Source organism: Panicum hallii, chromosome 3 (genome assembly GCF_002211085.1).
Source record: "Panicum hallii strain FIL2 chromosome 3, PHallii_v3.1, whole genome shotgun sequence".
NCBI classification, from domain to species: Eukaryota; Viridiplantae; Streptophyta; class Magnoliopsida; order Poales; family Poaceae; genus Panicum; species Panicum hallii.
In genome coordinates, this window is record NC_038044.1 from 34,548,114 (window position 1) to 34,565,182 (window position 17,069).

The 17,069-nt window shown below is 43.5% G+C and overlaps 1 protein-coding gene across 1 annotated transcript; it reads right to left on the reverse strand.

The window, feature by feature from the left end:
• Positions 1–1,562: 1,562 nt before the first annotated feature.
• LOC112886382 (tryptamine 5-hydroxylase) lies at positions 1,563–3,688 on the reverse strand. The gene is made up of 2 exons (XM_025952276.1): positions 2,686–3,688; positions 1,563–2,475 (listed from the first exon to the last, which is right to left on the reverse strand). Exons 1-2 carry the CDS (start codon positions 3,586–3,588, stop codon positions 1,825–1,827), a joined length of 1,554 nt encoding a protein of 517 aa, XP_025808061.1. The 5' UTR covers positions 3,589–3,688; the 3' UTR covers positions 1,563–1,824.
• Between the last annotated feature and the right edge of the window lie 13,381 nt (positions 3,689–17,069).

Below are 17,069 nucleotides of genomic sequence, written 5' to 3' on the forward strand. Positions count from 1 at the left end.
ATTTGAAATTAATTAGTTATAAACTTTTAGAGATTAAATTAGATTTTTATTAATGTATATATTTGGTATAATACAACTATGCGAATCTAGTGCCCGACTCGACTATCCGAATTGTCCGACCAGATATCCGACGGATATTGCCTTTCTCATATCCAAATCTGATATCCGAATTAAGTATTCAAATCCTTATCCGATATCTAAAAGAAATATCTGGATATCCGAATTACTATCTGTAATTCTGACCCTTTAGGATAGTCAGTCGGTTGGAAAATATTCGTACCATTTACATCTTTACTTTTCATTAACAATGAATTTGGATGTGTTTGAATAACTGATTTTCTATCGTCAGGCCTAGTGCCTGCTAGGATCAACACCAACTACCTTAATTATATTCTTGAGTGTACTTGGATTTGCACCCAAGGGTCAATGTAAAAGTATGTTAGTTTTTAATTACATCAAGTAAATATCAAAACTGGCATTTTATTTTTGCATAGTGCTATTAGAGAATGTATTCTCTTTAAAGGGTGACCAAGTCAACAACTTAGAAACTTGAAAACTACCATGTAACTTACTCAAATATGATGTGAAAGCATACATGGCAAGACGACTAACGTTGTCGCCTCTAGAAAATAGTGGCACCCTTTGGTTCTCCGCCGCCCACAGTAGGGAACGTATTATTTAGATCCTCCACAGTGTGGAGTGGTGCCTAAAACATTTGGATCCCGCAGAGTAGAACTGGGCATCGTGATTGAAATCCCAGAGCGTGCTGGCATCGCTTGCTGGCCCACATGATGGCAGCATGCCACAGCTATTTTCTCTGTCGCTGTAGGGCCTCCATCTTTGCTTCTCTCTGTTTCTCTCTAATGAATGGGTATCGGTGCAAGAACGTTCAACGCTCCCAGTTTTTCTGGCGCTAGCATCACTACCTGCAATGTGCTGAGTGGTGTCTATATACTCTCTCTCGTTTTCTAGTTTCACTCTAAGACAACATTTCCGAGGGCCTTAGGTTTTCATCGAATAATAATATTAAATATATAACATTGCTTATCTTTATCAATATTACTGGTGATCGTGGACCTTCCAATGTTGACCCCATAACTATTATGTTTCAGTGGTTTCTTTTACGCGGCGCTTTTACCTTTCCGTTTTCTGTTTCTCGTGTCCACTGTGTCGTTATCCGAACAAACTTCACGCTTGATGGTGACGTTCTTGGAATAACTCTCTCTCTCTCTCTCTCGTATTCATCCAGCACCGATATGAAGGACTTGTGAGGTTTATGGTTGCTTCGACATACCGTAACGCAGGGGCAGATCTCGATCAAGCTTGGGGCCAGCCTCACCAATATTTCTTAAGTTGTGGTTTTGTCTGTGTGTTTGTTCCCTTTTTCGCTAGCCGCAGGATCAATAGTTATGGGGAACAACGAGTGGCTATGGTTGGTGACACATTTGGTGGTGCGGTGGAGAAGAAAACTTTGTTGTAATTTTTTAGCATGTATGGTATGTTCAATACTAGTTCATTTTTGAAATCTCATATAAATTAGGTATAAGATGCCCTGGAGCTTATTTTGTGAAAAAGAAATATGGTCTTCTTTTTTATTGCCCACCAGGCCACCAACCAACCGTAGTGTTACAATAGAAATTTTACAAGGTTCCTTGTATTGGTTCCTTGCCTTCCACGAGACCACCTACTCTACAAACAAAAGGTTAATGGCGACCACTCCCAAGACTTGACACTTATTTGCACAATTGCACTACTAATAAGAACAAAGACAACAAAGACATGAACCATTAAAATAAAATAGAGAATATTTAATAATAAGTGATCTTAAACCTCGTTCAGCTCCTCCCCCTTAAAGTCGTACCCCTCGCTCTTCCTGACGACCACGACCAGCGGCTCCTTCTTCCTGGTGGCCAGGCCGAAGCTCTCGTCGAGGTTGACGTCCTCGGCGCGCACGCCGGCCGGCAGCGCCCACTCGAAGTGGTACAGCAGGCTGGCCAGCGACACCTGCACGGTGGCCAGCGCGAACGTGTACCCGGGGCAGCCCCTCCGGCCGCCGCCGAACGGCAGCAGCTTGAAGTCCGGGTCCTTGAGGTCGATCTCGCCGCCGCCGTTCTCGAACCGCTCCGGGGAGTACTCCATCGGGTTCTCCCAGATCTCCGGGTCCCGGCCCATGGCGAAGGTGTTGATGAAGACGCGGGTCTTGGCCGGGATGTCGTAGCCGCCGAGCGTGCAGGGGGCCACGGACTCCCGCGGCACCAGCAGCGGGACGGCCGGGTGGAGCCGGAACGTCTCCTTGATGATGGCGCGCATGTAGTGGAGCTCGCCGAGGTCCGCCTCCTCCACGCGGCCCTTGCTGCCGACGACGCGCCGCACCTCGTCCTGCGCCTTCTTGAGGATGCGCGGGTGCCGGACCAGCTCCGTCATCACCCACTCCAGCGTCGCAAACGTCGTGTCCGTGCCGGCGACGAACATGTCCTGCAGATTGAAAGCCACGGCATGGGTGATGCTGATCGGCGATGGATGCCAAATGATATTCTCAAAGTTCTTTTCTTTAATAAATACGTTAATTTATATAATACTGTAGTCAGAACTTGATCGATGACGGGTCAGTGTACCATGACAAAGAAACTGCACACGAACGGACGGCTGAATGAATAAGCTAGAAGAGAGCTATGAGTGGCGTACCAGGACGAGGGCCTTGAGGTTATCATCGGTGAGGGGGACCTCGAGGTCGGGGGACTTCTGGACTCGGAGGAGGACGTCGACGAAGTCCTCGTCGCGGTCGCCGGGGATGTGCGGGCGCTTGCCGCTGAGGTGCTCGTCGACGATCTCGTCGCAGACCTCGCGGAGGTCGGCCAGGCAGCTCTTGAGCCGGCGGCGGAGGCCTGTGACGGTGCTGGCGACGGGCTCGAGCTCCGGGAAGAAGTCCCCGATGGTGAAGCCGGCGAAGAGGTCCTGCGCCTCGGCGAGAACGGCGCCGAGCTTGTCCCCCTTGCCGTGCGGGAAGCGGCGGCCGAAGGCGACGCGGCAGAGCACGTCGTTGGCCAGGTTAAGGAAGCACTCGCTGAGGTCGAGTGGGCGGTCCGGGGAGGTGTTCTTGGTGAGGTGCGCGAGGAGGCGGCGGAGCTCCTTGACCCGGACGGCGCCGTACGTGGCCACCCGGCGCGCCGAGAGGAGCTCGGAGACGACCACCCGGCGCGCCATGCGGTGGTAGGCGCCCGCGGGCGCGAACGTGACGTCGGAGCAGCCGAAGGACAGGAACTGGCCTGACAGGAGGTGCGGCCGCGACGCGAGCGCGGCGTCGTTGGCCGTGAGCGCGGCGCGGGCCAGGTCCGGCTTGGAGATCACCACGGCGCGCACGCTGCCCATGCGCAGCCGGAGCAGCGGCGCCCGCATGGACCGCGCCAGGTCGGTCATGACGTGGTGCGGCATCCCGCCGGACAGCAGGTGCAGGTGCCCGATCACCGGCCACCCCGGCGGCGACGGCGGCAGCCGCTGCGGCGACCGGCTCCGCGTCGCGCAGTAGACGTACGCGGCGGAGAGCGCGAGGAGGAGGAGCGGCGCCCACGACACGAGGTTGAGCTCCATGGCGGGCGCGTCGATCAACAAAGGCTAGCTTGACAAAGTGTTGCTTTGTTTGTGCGCCGCTAGATAGCTCTTGTTGGCTGCTTTGGAGGTTTGCGTGAAGAGGCTATGGCGAGCGCGGGGTGTTTATATATATGCAAATCTAGCTACACGGTTGACGTGGCTGGTGGTAGGTGAGGAGTTGAGAATGAGATCGACGGGGTGGCTTGGCAGACCAGAGTTGCGTGGTGATGCGTTTTTTTTTACTTGATCCGAGAAATGGGTGTCTGGCACCATTGGGCTCTGAACAGTTGTTAAGAGAGATCGAGTTGGAAAATTACATGTACACAACCACTAGCCAACTGGATTGGATTGGGGCGCGGCATCCTTGACCCGGACGTTAAGAGAGATAGGTTAATTAAGATCATTTCAAGGCTGGCTAGCTAGTGTAATCCTTGGCAGCGGTGTACGTTAGTGCTCGCACGTGACGACTCGTTGATCTCGACGTCTGGGTCTCATCCATTTACCTGTCCTTTTGATTCTTCCGTTTTGATGACTAGTATAGTTTGAGGATGCTTGTTAATACAGGCACGGTATAACGATATGGTCTAGTATGAATGTGTGAAAGCGTCTTTTATGATCTATGGACCATGTCTCATCCATTTATCTGCCGATCGATGGCATAGAAGACCATGCATGCAGTAAAAGCTATTAAGCACAAGGGAAAAAGAGAGCAGCTCAGTTAGTCAACTCATAACGATAGTGGGACCCACGAAGGCCACAGGAAGGGTTAGCCACATGCCTTTATTCCCCTATACGTTTAACCAGAAGGGCATCAAAAGTCAGACCGAGTTTGCTCTTCAACTTTGTTTGGACACAAGAAGATTACAGTTTGCAAATATTTCGCACCCTTCCTTTTTCTCTCATCTGCCTTCATGCTATTATTGGGTTTTTCTCTATATCGTTCTAGCTAGTGATCCAATAATGATAAAGAAGTTTTGCAGTACTCGCTCTACTAAATAGTGAAAAAAATCATTTTTAAAAAATACAGGAGTCAGCAAATAGGCCCTGACCAATTACTTGAGATCATTGAGTGCAGCTGCACTCAGCCGCCAGTTCACGCACGTGCGAAGATGCGGCTCCACGTACGACGTACTCCCTCTCTGTTCAAGGATGCTGCTCATTAAGGCCCCGTTTGAATTCTAGGAATTAAATTTTAGTTCTTTCTTTTGACACCGATCAGATGGACTAAATAAGAGCTAATTGTAAGACGAACTGTATAAGTCGCGAGTAATTGTCGAGACGAACTGATGCTAATTACCTATGATTAGCATATATTTATTGTGGCACAACATTGCCAAATTATGGTCTAATTAGGTTTAATGGATTCATCTCGCGAATTAGTCTCCATTTATGCAATTTGGTTTTTATAATTAGCCTACATTTAATACTTCTAATTGGTGTCCAAATATCCGATGTGATAGGAGTAAACTTTAGTTGCAGAGGATCCAAACATCCCCGAGAAGAGCACAGTGTACTCGTGCATCTGAGTCCACTGTATGAATTTAAGATAATTCCTTTCTCTTTATTATAGCATTGAGCTTGTGCTAAGAATTTGTTTGTATTTCATGATGATGAAGTAGTACACTGCCAGATTTTTAATATAATCTTAGATCTACAAATAAACTACAAACAAGGAATAGAGCAATTAAGATGCCGTGATGCGCCCATTCTTATCTGAGCGCTAGTGCTTTGCTCAGCTCCTAATTTTCTCCTCTCACTTTCATTTTTTTTCGTTTCTTCTTTCATCTCTTTTCCTCTTTCCCCACACTTCTTCTATCCATTTTACTCCTGCGTGCTATAGCTCCCCTTCCCTCCACATCTCCTCCATGAAAAGGTTTCTGTGAAATATTCATAGAAAAAATCACCACAAAATTTAGCAATGAAATTTGTAGAAAACTTGTTCGTAGAAGCTGTTTTTAAGAGGAAGCTCTATAAGGGACCTATTTGAAAAGTTTTCCCGGGAAGAGGCTCTGGCCGACGTTCATTTGAAAGTTGTCACCTGTCAACAATTGAACTTCTCCACACATAAGAGCAGCTCCAATAGTTATGTAAAGAGCTCCCTAAATCCTGATTTAAGGAGATTTTAAAAAAAAAACCACCTCCAACAGTTATGTAAACAACTCCTTAAATTTACAAAAATCCTAAATTTCTCTAAATCCTTGCTACATGTAGGGACCTTGTAGGGAGCTCCCGAAACACATCTCCCGCCGATTCTCTCCGAAAAATGCTTTCGCGCCACCTCGCCCAGCTTCGCGCGCCAACACTTCGTTCCACATCTCGCGCACACCCCGTTCCTCTTCCTTCCCTCCTCCAGAACAGCTCCCTAGCCGAAGCGGTCAAGACGGCGCCGCCCCCGGCCGTCCACATCGAATACTTCCGCTGGCCTCCGTCCCGCCTCGCTCGCAGGTAAACCGTCGAAGGCATAAACATGTAGAAGAATGATCACAAGATACATAGATTAGGCAAGTACGTGGCAAATTAAGTGAGAGAAAGTACTAATTTACCAGGTTGCCGGCGGTGGAGACGTCGAGCCTTCAAGTTGATCGTCACAGGCACAGGTCACACACGTACATGTACTTGCGGCGGCGTGTATTTGCGGCTGCGGCGGCGGCGTGTATCTGCGGCTGCGGCTGCGGCAACTAGTACGTAGGTACGTATTTGCGGCACGAGGACAAACAGCCCAATGGATTGACAGCCCACATAGAAATTAAATGGATTACCAGCCCATGTAGATTTCAAATTTGATTTACTCCCTAAGTATGAGGAACTATTGGAGACCAACCTTTTTTTAACTTCCAATACTGGTTTAGCAACTCCCTAAATATAGATTTAGAGAGCTAAAATTTACATAACTATTGGAGCTGCTCTAAGGCCCCTAGACCCTAGAGGACTCACCAATGCCCTCGTTTTGTACCAGCAGACAGGCGTCAAAACATTAAATTGAGTTTGCGCCACGTAGCTGTTACTCAAATGATACTACATGAGTTGTCAGAGCTCGCCCAAATACCATCAGCCTATTTGAAATCGATGTATGAGCATTGTTTTTGATTCGAAACCCAGTTAATCGTTCCAATATTCACTTGAACAGAATCTTATATATATCCTATCTGGAGAACCAAAGAAAATATAAGATGATGATGGAACCCATCAAATGGAGTTAGCTAGGAATGAAAATTATTCACATGACATATTTCGTTTTAAGGGGAAAAATATTCAGTTGACGTTCGTAGCACCCAAAGAAAATAATTGTCAACAGTAACAAACTAATTACTCGCGGCAATACGTCATGCACGCATGGATTGCTAGCTTTTGTCTGATCTGTCATCTGAATAAATCCTGCATGCATTCCTCCGGTCATGCAATACTCGATCGATCATTCCAGCGATGTGTCCGCTGCTACAGACGCCGTACCATAGTGCCTTATTACTTCCGGTTGTAGTCATGCTAGCGCGCCATGTCCTTATGCTAGCTGGCGATATATCCATCCATTTTACAAGATGTGCCGCCCGATACATCACTTGCCTAAAAGTACAAAGCCACCTGCCGTACCAGCATGTCCTCGCCATATCACTTGCTAGTGTGGATGGCGCCATATCAGCTGCTAGCGTGGATCAGGACATGTGAATCTTGTATTTTTTTGACGTTTTTGCGACGCGTCACAGAATAAAAAATGCTTCCGTGATCGATGAAAGTTTTTTCGTCACATATAAAATCGCTCTGTGACGTTTTTGAGAATTTCGTTACGGTAGATCTAACTTGACGTGATTTCTTTGACGAAGGAAAATTTGTTCCAAAGTCATCACAAAACTTCCTCTGTTACGTATTTAGCGTTTACAGTGACGAAAAATATTCTGTCACTGAAGCAATTATTTTCACTAGTGATCAATGCAATAAATGACGTTTTGGAGAAGTGCACTGTTGAAGAGAAAGACACTTTTGCTGCAGTGCCCAGTACGACAAAAGTGGATTTCTGTGGAGACGCGGACCCTGGCTCGGGAAGAAAAAAAAATGGAGGGATGCGAGCCACGTCCACGTCCCGGGAAGCACGACAAGGGAGCCCCAACCAAGTATACATGTCTCCAGGTGAGAAACTCCCATGGAAAAATTCAACATAAAAGAAAACACACAAGCAGTTGGAACAGCAAAGTAGCAGCGTGCTTCATGAAAAAAAGTTCTCTTATTTATTGAACCTATATCCTATTTCAGTAAGTCGCCCGACTAATTAATTCTCTTTTTTTAGATTAAGGCCAAGCTAATCCTCTATACTTGATTCTTTATGCATAACTAAACCCAAAGCAACTAGCTAGGTCGATACAGTGAAACGTATACAGTTAGCTTACATCAGAGATTTATTAGGGTTTTGTTGCGTGCGCTCATGAGCCCACAAATGCGAACGGCAGGTGCAGGTAGTAGGGGAGCATCCTCGAATTGGATATGTGTAAGATAAGAGTGTGTGTATATAGTTATTTTTATATATATTCTTGCCTTGATCGATCTATGGCAACTCCTTTATCTGTGGTTGGTGAAGGCGCAACGGCCACTAGTATATAAAGGCTCACTAGTCCCGGTTGGGAAACCTCTATTGTCCCGGTTTCTAACCGGGACCGCCAATCCGAGCCTTTAGTCCCGGGTCATGCAACCGGGACTAAAGAAGCCTTTTAGTCCGGGTTGGTACGGACCCTCTTTAGTCCCGGTTGGTAATACCAACCGTGACTAAAGGTTTTTTTATTTTTCTGTGTTCCTTTCCATTCATTTTTTTGTTTCATTTATATTTTTCTATTCAAAATTAGGTAGTATTTTATAGTATTGCTATACGTTACTACACGCGCGCTTGTTTGGGCTGACTATGAATCCACTAATATATATATACATATATATATAGAGAGAGAGAGATATAGCAAGTGGAATTCACCACTAAAGTGCAACAAAATTTTATATGACATCTATGCTATATTTACTATTTCTATTAAAAATATATCCATCATAGTGGAATTCATCGTCTAGTTTGACGACCTGCTCATAAATAAATTCTACCATGGATTCTTGAATCTTCAAAACTCTTTCTTGTGGAAGGAGCTGATTCCGCATTCTATGGATCTATAAAAATTTGAAAAATACTAATTTTGATAATTTTTAAAATTAGTTGAGACATTGTAAAATATTGTTTATTACTTACTTCCGCTTCTGAAGAAGTATATGTCTTGTAAGGACCTACAAAAGTGTGAATGTTCTCGCAAACATAGCATGCGCATAAATTATTGCCCTGTGCCTGCCTCAAACATTTTAAGATAAAAGAAGTCATCAGGTATCCATATAAATATATAATAAAACAAATGAAAAGTTTAAACTAGCATCCAGTACGTACCAGAAAGTTTATCTTCAATCGAAGTTCACCTATAAGAAATTCTCACAATTACTAATTACCTTTTCAACAAGTCGATCACGTCTTGGTAAAGTTCTGGCCTTTTTTTAATGAGTTCATAACAATCGCTAAGCGCATATCAGGAATTATATTAATTAGTATCCAATAATTTTCTTTGTTCCTTTACGCCCACTGAATACCATGCTCCAAACACTTATATGCCACAAATGCATCCCAGTGGTCCTTCTATTTTTCAAGTGCTCCTGTAAATGATGGCGTTTTCCCTTGCTTGATATAATCCTTAACCAAATTCTTCTTGAAGGTCTGAAATTGTGTGGCCATCTTCCTGGAGGTCTAATCCTTAACTAATTCTTCGGACTTTGGTGGAAGTGTGAAAGTATTCTTTAATTCACGCCAAAGCTGTTCCTTATCTCTTTGAGGCACCGCTACACTTTGCTCGTTAACATTATTGGATTTCCACAACCTAAAGCTGATCAGGATATGGTCCATCACAAGAGGTCCACATTCTATTATGTATTTCCCTGCAGCATTGGCGAAAGTCATGGGTTCGCCACCATGTGCCACTTATGTGATAATGTATCACCCTTCCAATTTTTTGGTCGGGCCTCATCTGCCTCTTTTACGCTTCTCCGATGCCGAGGGCTACAAATAAAAGACATATCATTATTCATGCTCAATAGCAGTCATTGTCTATGTTGTTTCATATATATACATATAGAAGAATAAAATGTTAGATATATATACATTCTAGGTTTGTTGATTAGCACCATCATGGGCTTGCTCAATCCCGTCACCAGTTATATATATTGAGGTATATGTTGGTATTGTTGGCATCATCAGCACTGACTTCTTCTTCTTCGAAATTACCATCGGCAATTAAGTTCATTAGAAACTGATTACAAACTTCATCCTCTCTCGGGTTCATCTTAACTAGTAATAGAATACAAATAAAAAATAAGAATTTATGTAAAATAATTAACACTAAGTAACTACACAATTTCTAATGACTTCTATGTAATTAACAATAGACTTCTCTAGGGTTAGTTACGTAAAATAACACTAAGGATAAGCCCTATAAAATTTCTAAGGACTTATACGTAAGTAACTATAGACTTCAAGGTTAGCTCTAAAAAATAACGCTAAGGATCAGCCCTATACAATTTCTAAGGACCTATACATAAGTAACAGTAGACTTCAGGGTTACTTATGTAAAATAACACTAGATCAGCCCCATACAATTTATAAGGGATTATACATGAAATTTCTAGAAATATACACTAAAGTAAATATACAAGAAATTTTCAAGAATTTAATCTAGTCACTAACGTTACTATCAATTTTCTACAAATTAATTTAGTCACAATAGCCACTGTACATATTTTCTAGAAATTTTTCTAGTCATCAAAGTAAATATACAAATTTCTAGAATTTTTTCTAGTCATTAAAGTCATTATGCAATATACATGAAATTTTTAAGAACTATGTCTAGTCACTAAAGTCACTAAATTTTCAATATATAAATATCTAGAAATTCTAGAAATGTACATTTCCGTAGAGATGTCGGCGCGCGAGGCAAACCAGGGGACGAAGGCGGGGGTGCCGATGTGGATCAGACGTCGGCGCGCGAGGCCGAGCATGGGGGGCAAGGCGGCGGTGGTGGCGACGACCGGACGTCGACGTCGGCGCGCAAAGGACTACACATACGCTACACACATCATACACACACATGCATACCCACACACCATGCATATATACACACATCTCAATTAAAAAAACACATACAAAACTCACACACAAACAGCCCACTCACACACACACGGCCCACACGGGCCCACTCACACACCACGCACACAGACACAATGCACACACACTGCCGGTGATGACGACGGCCGGCGACGGCGGCCGGCGCGCTTGCCAGGGGCGGCACGGCATGTACGGGGACGAGGGATGCTGGTCCGGGGGGCGGTGCACACGTGGACGCGTCACGGTGGATCGGATCATCGGCAGCCGCCGGCGCTCAGGACGACGAGGCAAGAGGGCCGAGGCACACCGCCGCGCGGGGTGCGGCGGGACGGCAAGTCGGCCGCGCGGGCACTCGGTTACGGCGCGGATCGAGGACGGCGATGGCGGCGTGGGTGCTTGGGCACCAGGGATGCTAACAGAGGAGGTCGGGGGGCTGCCGGGCCGGCGGTGCGGTGGAGGCACTGGCGGAGGCGCACGGTGAGGAGAAGGAGGCGGAGGCACCAGCACGGCGGACATAGAGACAGCGGCGACCAAGATCAAGAATGGAGAAGGGAGAAGGGGAGGCCACGATATATAGGGGCCCACCTTTAGTCCCAGGTAGAGCTACGATCTGGAGCTAAAGAATGTTTAGTCCCGGGTGTTGGCTAGAACCAGGATTAAAGATCAGCCCTTTAGTCCCGGGTGTAGCCACCACCCGGGACCAAAGGTTCTTTAGTCCCGGGTCGTGTCGCCAGCTAGGACTAAATGGAAATTCTAGCGGGCCGCAAGAAATTTTATAGATGGGCTGGCAATTGTTAATTGCGTCAAAAATAATTTATGGGAAATGAGTTTTGACCATGCAAATATGTATTAGCTAAATGAAATATTTGAAATTATTGCTTTTCGATAGGAAATGAGTTTTGTCACCACATTAATGTTAAAAATGAGTTTTTCCATAATATTATTACCAATATAAGCCTTTTTATGGAATCCATGAGCTTTTGCCTTGTTTTAATCACTATAATAAATAATAAGTGTGTGTGAGTGTGTGTGAGAGTGTGTGTGTGAGAGAGGGGGGGGGGAGAGTGTGTGTGAGTAGTGTTAGTGTTTGTGTGTTAGTATAAATTTGATGAAATAAATCTAGATAATTGAGTACTAATCCAAAAGATATCTAAAACTTATATTTGAACTTCAAAATTAATTAGAAAACTACAAAATTTATGAAACACAATAAACACTGCTGAAGTACATATAATCAAAATATATAAATTGTTCATCAGATATTTATAAAATGATACATAATGATTCTAATATATTAAAGGTCAGCCTCTACTGGTACGGTAATTGTCTTCCTCTTCACATATGTCTCTTGATTATGATCGCGGCGCAAGCATGGAGCATCCTCATTGGCTAACAGGATGCATGGATCAGCATTCATGTGAAAGAAGGAATCTTAACAAACTTATTATAATCCTCCGACACGTTTCTCTTATCCTCGGATCCAACGATGTTTCTTTTTCCTGAAAGAACTATGTCCCACTTTGGCTTATCTGTTTGCTTGTTTATCCCCTTCTTTAGCTTGCTGGACATGTCCTTCATGTAGAAAATCTTAGTGACATCCTAGGCTAGGAGGAATGGCTCATCTGTGTACCCATGATTGTTCAAGATTGTTGAGGTCCACTATTATCATCCCGCACTGATCTTTTGTTACCCCTCCTCCAGTCAGCTTCACCCATTGGCACCAAAACAGAGATATCTTCAAATGGGTCCATAATCCAGTTCCCATACCTTCTCTATGTAACCATAGTATGTCTCTTTTTATCGTTGTTATCTGTGGCATCCATACGGACACCACTATTTTGGTTGGTGCTCTTTTTATCTTAGGTTCTGGTGTAAAATATGTTCCCATTTATCTCGTACCCTTGGAATGTTAGGATACTCCAAGATGGTCCCTTAGCCAACCACGCCAGCTGTTCTGGAATATCCATGTTATACATTAGATGCTTCTGCAACCAACTGGCGAAAGAATCCATGTGTCGACGTGTAATCCAGGCTCAAACTTTTCTACGAATTCGGAGCATAAAATCTTCTTATGTTCCTCGATATACGGACCCACCAAGGAGGATTGTTGAAGAACTGTGTAATGTGCTTTTTGGAATGAGAAATCATCTGTACAGATATGTGCTTTCTTTCCTAGTGTGCCCTTTCCACGTATTCTCCCCTCATATTGCGATTCAGGAACCCCAATCGGTTTAAGGTCAGCAATAAAGTCAACATAAACTCAATGATCTCCTCTATTCCATAGCCACTGGCTATGCTTCCTTCAGGAGGAGCATGATTACGAACATATTTCTTTAGTACGGCCATGAACTTTCGAAAGGGAAAATATTGTGTAGGAATACAGGTCCGAGAATATCAATCTCTTTGACAAGGTGATCTAGGATATGTGTCATAATGTTGAAGAATGATGGTGGCAATATCAACTCAAAGCAAACTAGACGTTGTACCACATCATTCTACAGCTTTATAAGATTGTCTGGATCAATTACCTTCTGAGAAATTGTGTTAAGGAAAGCACACAGCTTTACGATGGTTAATCAAACGTTCTCAGGCAGAATCCCACGCAACGCAACTAGAAGAAGTTGAGTCATAAGCATGTGACAGTCATGAGACTTTAGGTTTGTGAATTTCTTCTCTAGCATATTTAGGATTCCTTTTATGTTCAAGTAGTATCCAGATGGGACCTTGATACTGCTCAAGCATTCAAACATGCTTTCCTTCTCTTCTTTGCTAAGAGTATAGCTGGCAAGATTTAAGTAGTGCCATACATTTTCTCTGATTTCTGGATGTAGGCCATCTCGTTCTTCCATATGTTGTAATTCCTACCGTGCTTCTAGTGTATCTTTTATCTTTCCGTACACTCCTAGGAATCCTATCAGGTTGACGCAAAGATTCTTCATGACGTGCATCACATGAATTGAATTGCGAACATCTAAGACTTCCCAATATGGTAGCTCCCAAAAACTAGTCTTCTTCTTCCACATGGGCGCCATTCCGTTTTCACTCAGAACATGTTGGCTACCAGATCCCTTGTGAAATACTACTTCTATGTCCTTTACCATATCAAAGACTTGCGTACCACTTTGGTGCATCAACTTTGTACGGTGGTCTGCTTGCCCTTTGAAATGCTTGCCTTTTCTTCGTACCTAATGTTTGATGGGAAGAAACCAATGATGACCCATCTATACAACCTTTTTCCAGTGAGTCAAGTATACACTATCAGTTTCATCTAAGTAGTGTGTGCAAGCTCTATATCCCCGATTTGTTTGTCCTGACAGGTTACTAAAATCAGGCCAGTCATTGATGGTTACGAATAACAAGGCTCGTAGGTTAAAGTTCTCCTGTCGGTATTCATTCCACATCCGTACACCTTCTTCCTGCCACAACAATAACAGTTCTTCGACCAATGGTCTTAGGTACACATCGATGTCGCTACCATGTTGCTTTGGGCCTGGGATAAGCACCGGCATCATGATGAATTTTCGCTTCATGCAGAGCCATGATGGGAGATTGTATATACATAGAGTCCCAAGCCAAGTGTTGTGGCTACCTCTCATTTCACCGAAAGGATTCATGCCATCCATACTCAAAGTGAACCTTATGTTCTTCGCATCCAATGCAAAGTCTGGGTAAGTTCTATCTCTTTTTCTCCATTAGGATCCATCAGCCGGGTGTCTCAAGATTGTGTCTTTCTTTCGTTCTTCTTTGTGCCATCGCATCAACTTAGTATGATCTTTGTTCCTAAACAGACGCTTCAGATGTGGTATTATAGGAGAGTACCACATGACCTGGCAGAAACTCTCTTCCTAGGATGCTCTCCCTCGACTTCTCCAGGGTCGTCTCTCCTGATCTTATACCTCAATGCACCGCATACGGAGCATGCATCAAAATTCTCGTACTCATCACCGCATACAGGATACACTCATTGGGTCATGCGTGTATCTTCTGTACCTCCAAACCTAGAGAGCAAACAAGTTGTTTTGCTTCGTATGTTGTGGCAGACAACTCGTTATCCTTAGGAAGCATTTTTCTTTAAGTTTCAATAATTCACCGAATCCCTTGTCGGATCCACCATGTGTTGCCTTCCATTGTAGCAACTCCAGAGTGATGCCAAGCTTCTTCAAGCCATCTGCGCATCCTGGGTACAACAACTTGTGGTGGTCCGCTAACATCTGCTGGAACTTCATCCTCTCATTCTCACTTCCACAATCTTCACGAGCATCGCGCAGCGCCTGCCCAAGATTGTCTATGGGATCTTCATCTGCCGCCTCTCCTTCAGGCTCTTCCATTGCAGCAACATCATCAAAGGCACCGAATCCAGCGTGGCTAGAAAAGTTGCCGACAAAAACTTTTTCTTCATTATCCTCCATTATAAGCCCCTTTTCCCAAGGACTAGTCCAACAAATGTAATTGAACATGAAACCATTAGCAAAACTATGGCTGTGAAGGGTCCTTGAAGATGAGTAGTCCTTCTTGTTCTGGCAATGGATGCACAGGCAGCACATGAAACCATTCCGCTTATTTTCCTCGGCGACATCCAAAAAATAATGGAGGCCATCAATGAACTTCTTGGAACGTGGGTCAGCATTGTACATCCATTATCGGTCCATATGCATTGCACGATATGGTATTTTACATAACATGAACAATTACACAGCATGATTAATTAAAACATCTAAAATATCAATTTTATTACACGTATCAAATAAATGTAAAAAATGAATAAATTCTCATAATTACAATAAAATGAATGATTAAATGGTCCAAAATATCCATCACATAATATGAATAATAATTATAAGGTCCACATGATCCATTACACAACATGATTAATTAAAAAATCTAAAATGTCCAATAAGCTACCTGCTAATACAAACTACTCAGAAGACTTATTGACTGATGCCTCGTGAACCACTGCGCCAACTCTCGACACTAAAGGTCAATTTCTACCAACCCCGACACTTCGCGCCTTAATTTACGTTGAGCCATCAACTCGCGATCATCATCCGTACCATGCAACTCGACATCAAATTCACGCTCAAATTTGCAACTTGCATTTCCAAGTGTGAGGTAACAAAATGCTTTCTTAATCCAATGATAAATATGACCTCTAACAAGTTCAAGGCGCTCTTTAGGGCGGAACTCAAGGGAATGACCGGTGCGCTTTAAATGATTGCATACTGACGCCCGAGCGGACGCACGACGCTCCAATGCATCATGTTTTAAAGCTATTTCTATGGATTAAACATTAATTACTCATCATGTTGGGTGAAGCACTCAACTACAGTATTTTTAAAAATAAAACTAATCTCACTACACTTATCAAATAAATGTAAAAAGCTGAATAAATTTTTAGAGGCAAACACTAATTATTTTGACACTCTTCAGTTTGAGGCGAACACTCATCGTCCCACGTCATATGGGATGCCATCAAGGTTCACAACTTTATTTCAGACTCTATATGCAAAAACCACCAAGAAGAAAAAAATTCTTTGTTTCGGAACATGTATATGTCGTTAATCTTGACCATATGGTGATGACACTGCCATTCGGAGCCAACATTGATATCCATGATACGGTGCGATATAAGAACGTAATGAAGGAGTACGGCCTTGGTCCAAATGGTGGCATTCTCACCTTGCTCAAAGGTGAGGATTTCTTCATTGGGACCAAGGTCGTACTCCTTCGTCACGTCCTTATACCACACTGTGCAGTGAATATCATGTTAGCCCCAAATGGCAATGTTATCACCGTATGGTCAAGATTAACGACAGATACATGTTCCGAAATAAAGATTTTTTTACTTCTCGACGGTTTCAATGGGAACTTGAATAAATACATCATTAGAGTATCAAAGTAATTTTTTCATAGTACAAAATAAATACCAAGTATTCATCTTTTTTCACTTTGAATAATTATTCAATTTGACATTTCACATTGCACATAAACATTCAATTTGAAATTTCACATTCACACATTTCACATTCAAATCCACATATTACTCATTTTCATATCAATATTTTTCTAAATAGTATTCCTCTCTCTTTATGTATATACTCCCTTTCCAAAAAGTAAAATTCTACTCTATGCAAACTTTAAGTAATTTGAGCTCAAATGATGTATAAATTGAAAAAACTCCGACATTTTTTCCATCTATAAAACCTCAAAATCTCTATTTCTAAAGCATGAAACGAGCTATAATAGTAATGGAAGATGAGAGAATAAAGTTTCTAACATTTAAACCGTTGGATGGATGGGGGAATCAAAAGTCTTCACA

Coding starts and splice junctions, on each gene's coding strand:
- LOC112886382 (XM_025952276.1), bottom strand. CDS start 3,588: ATGGAGCTCAACCTCGTGTCGTGGGCGCCGCTCCTCCTCCTCGCGCTC. Junction 2,476..2,685: donor ACCTCAAGGCCCTCGTCCTG/GTACGCCACTCA, acceptor TTCAATCTGCAG/GACATGTTCGTCGCCGGCAC.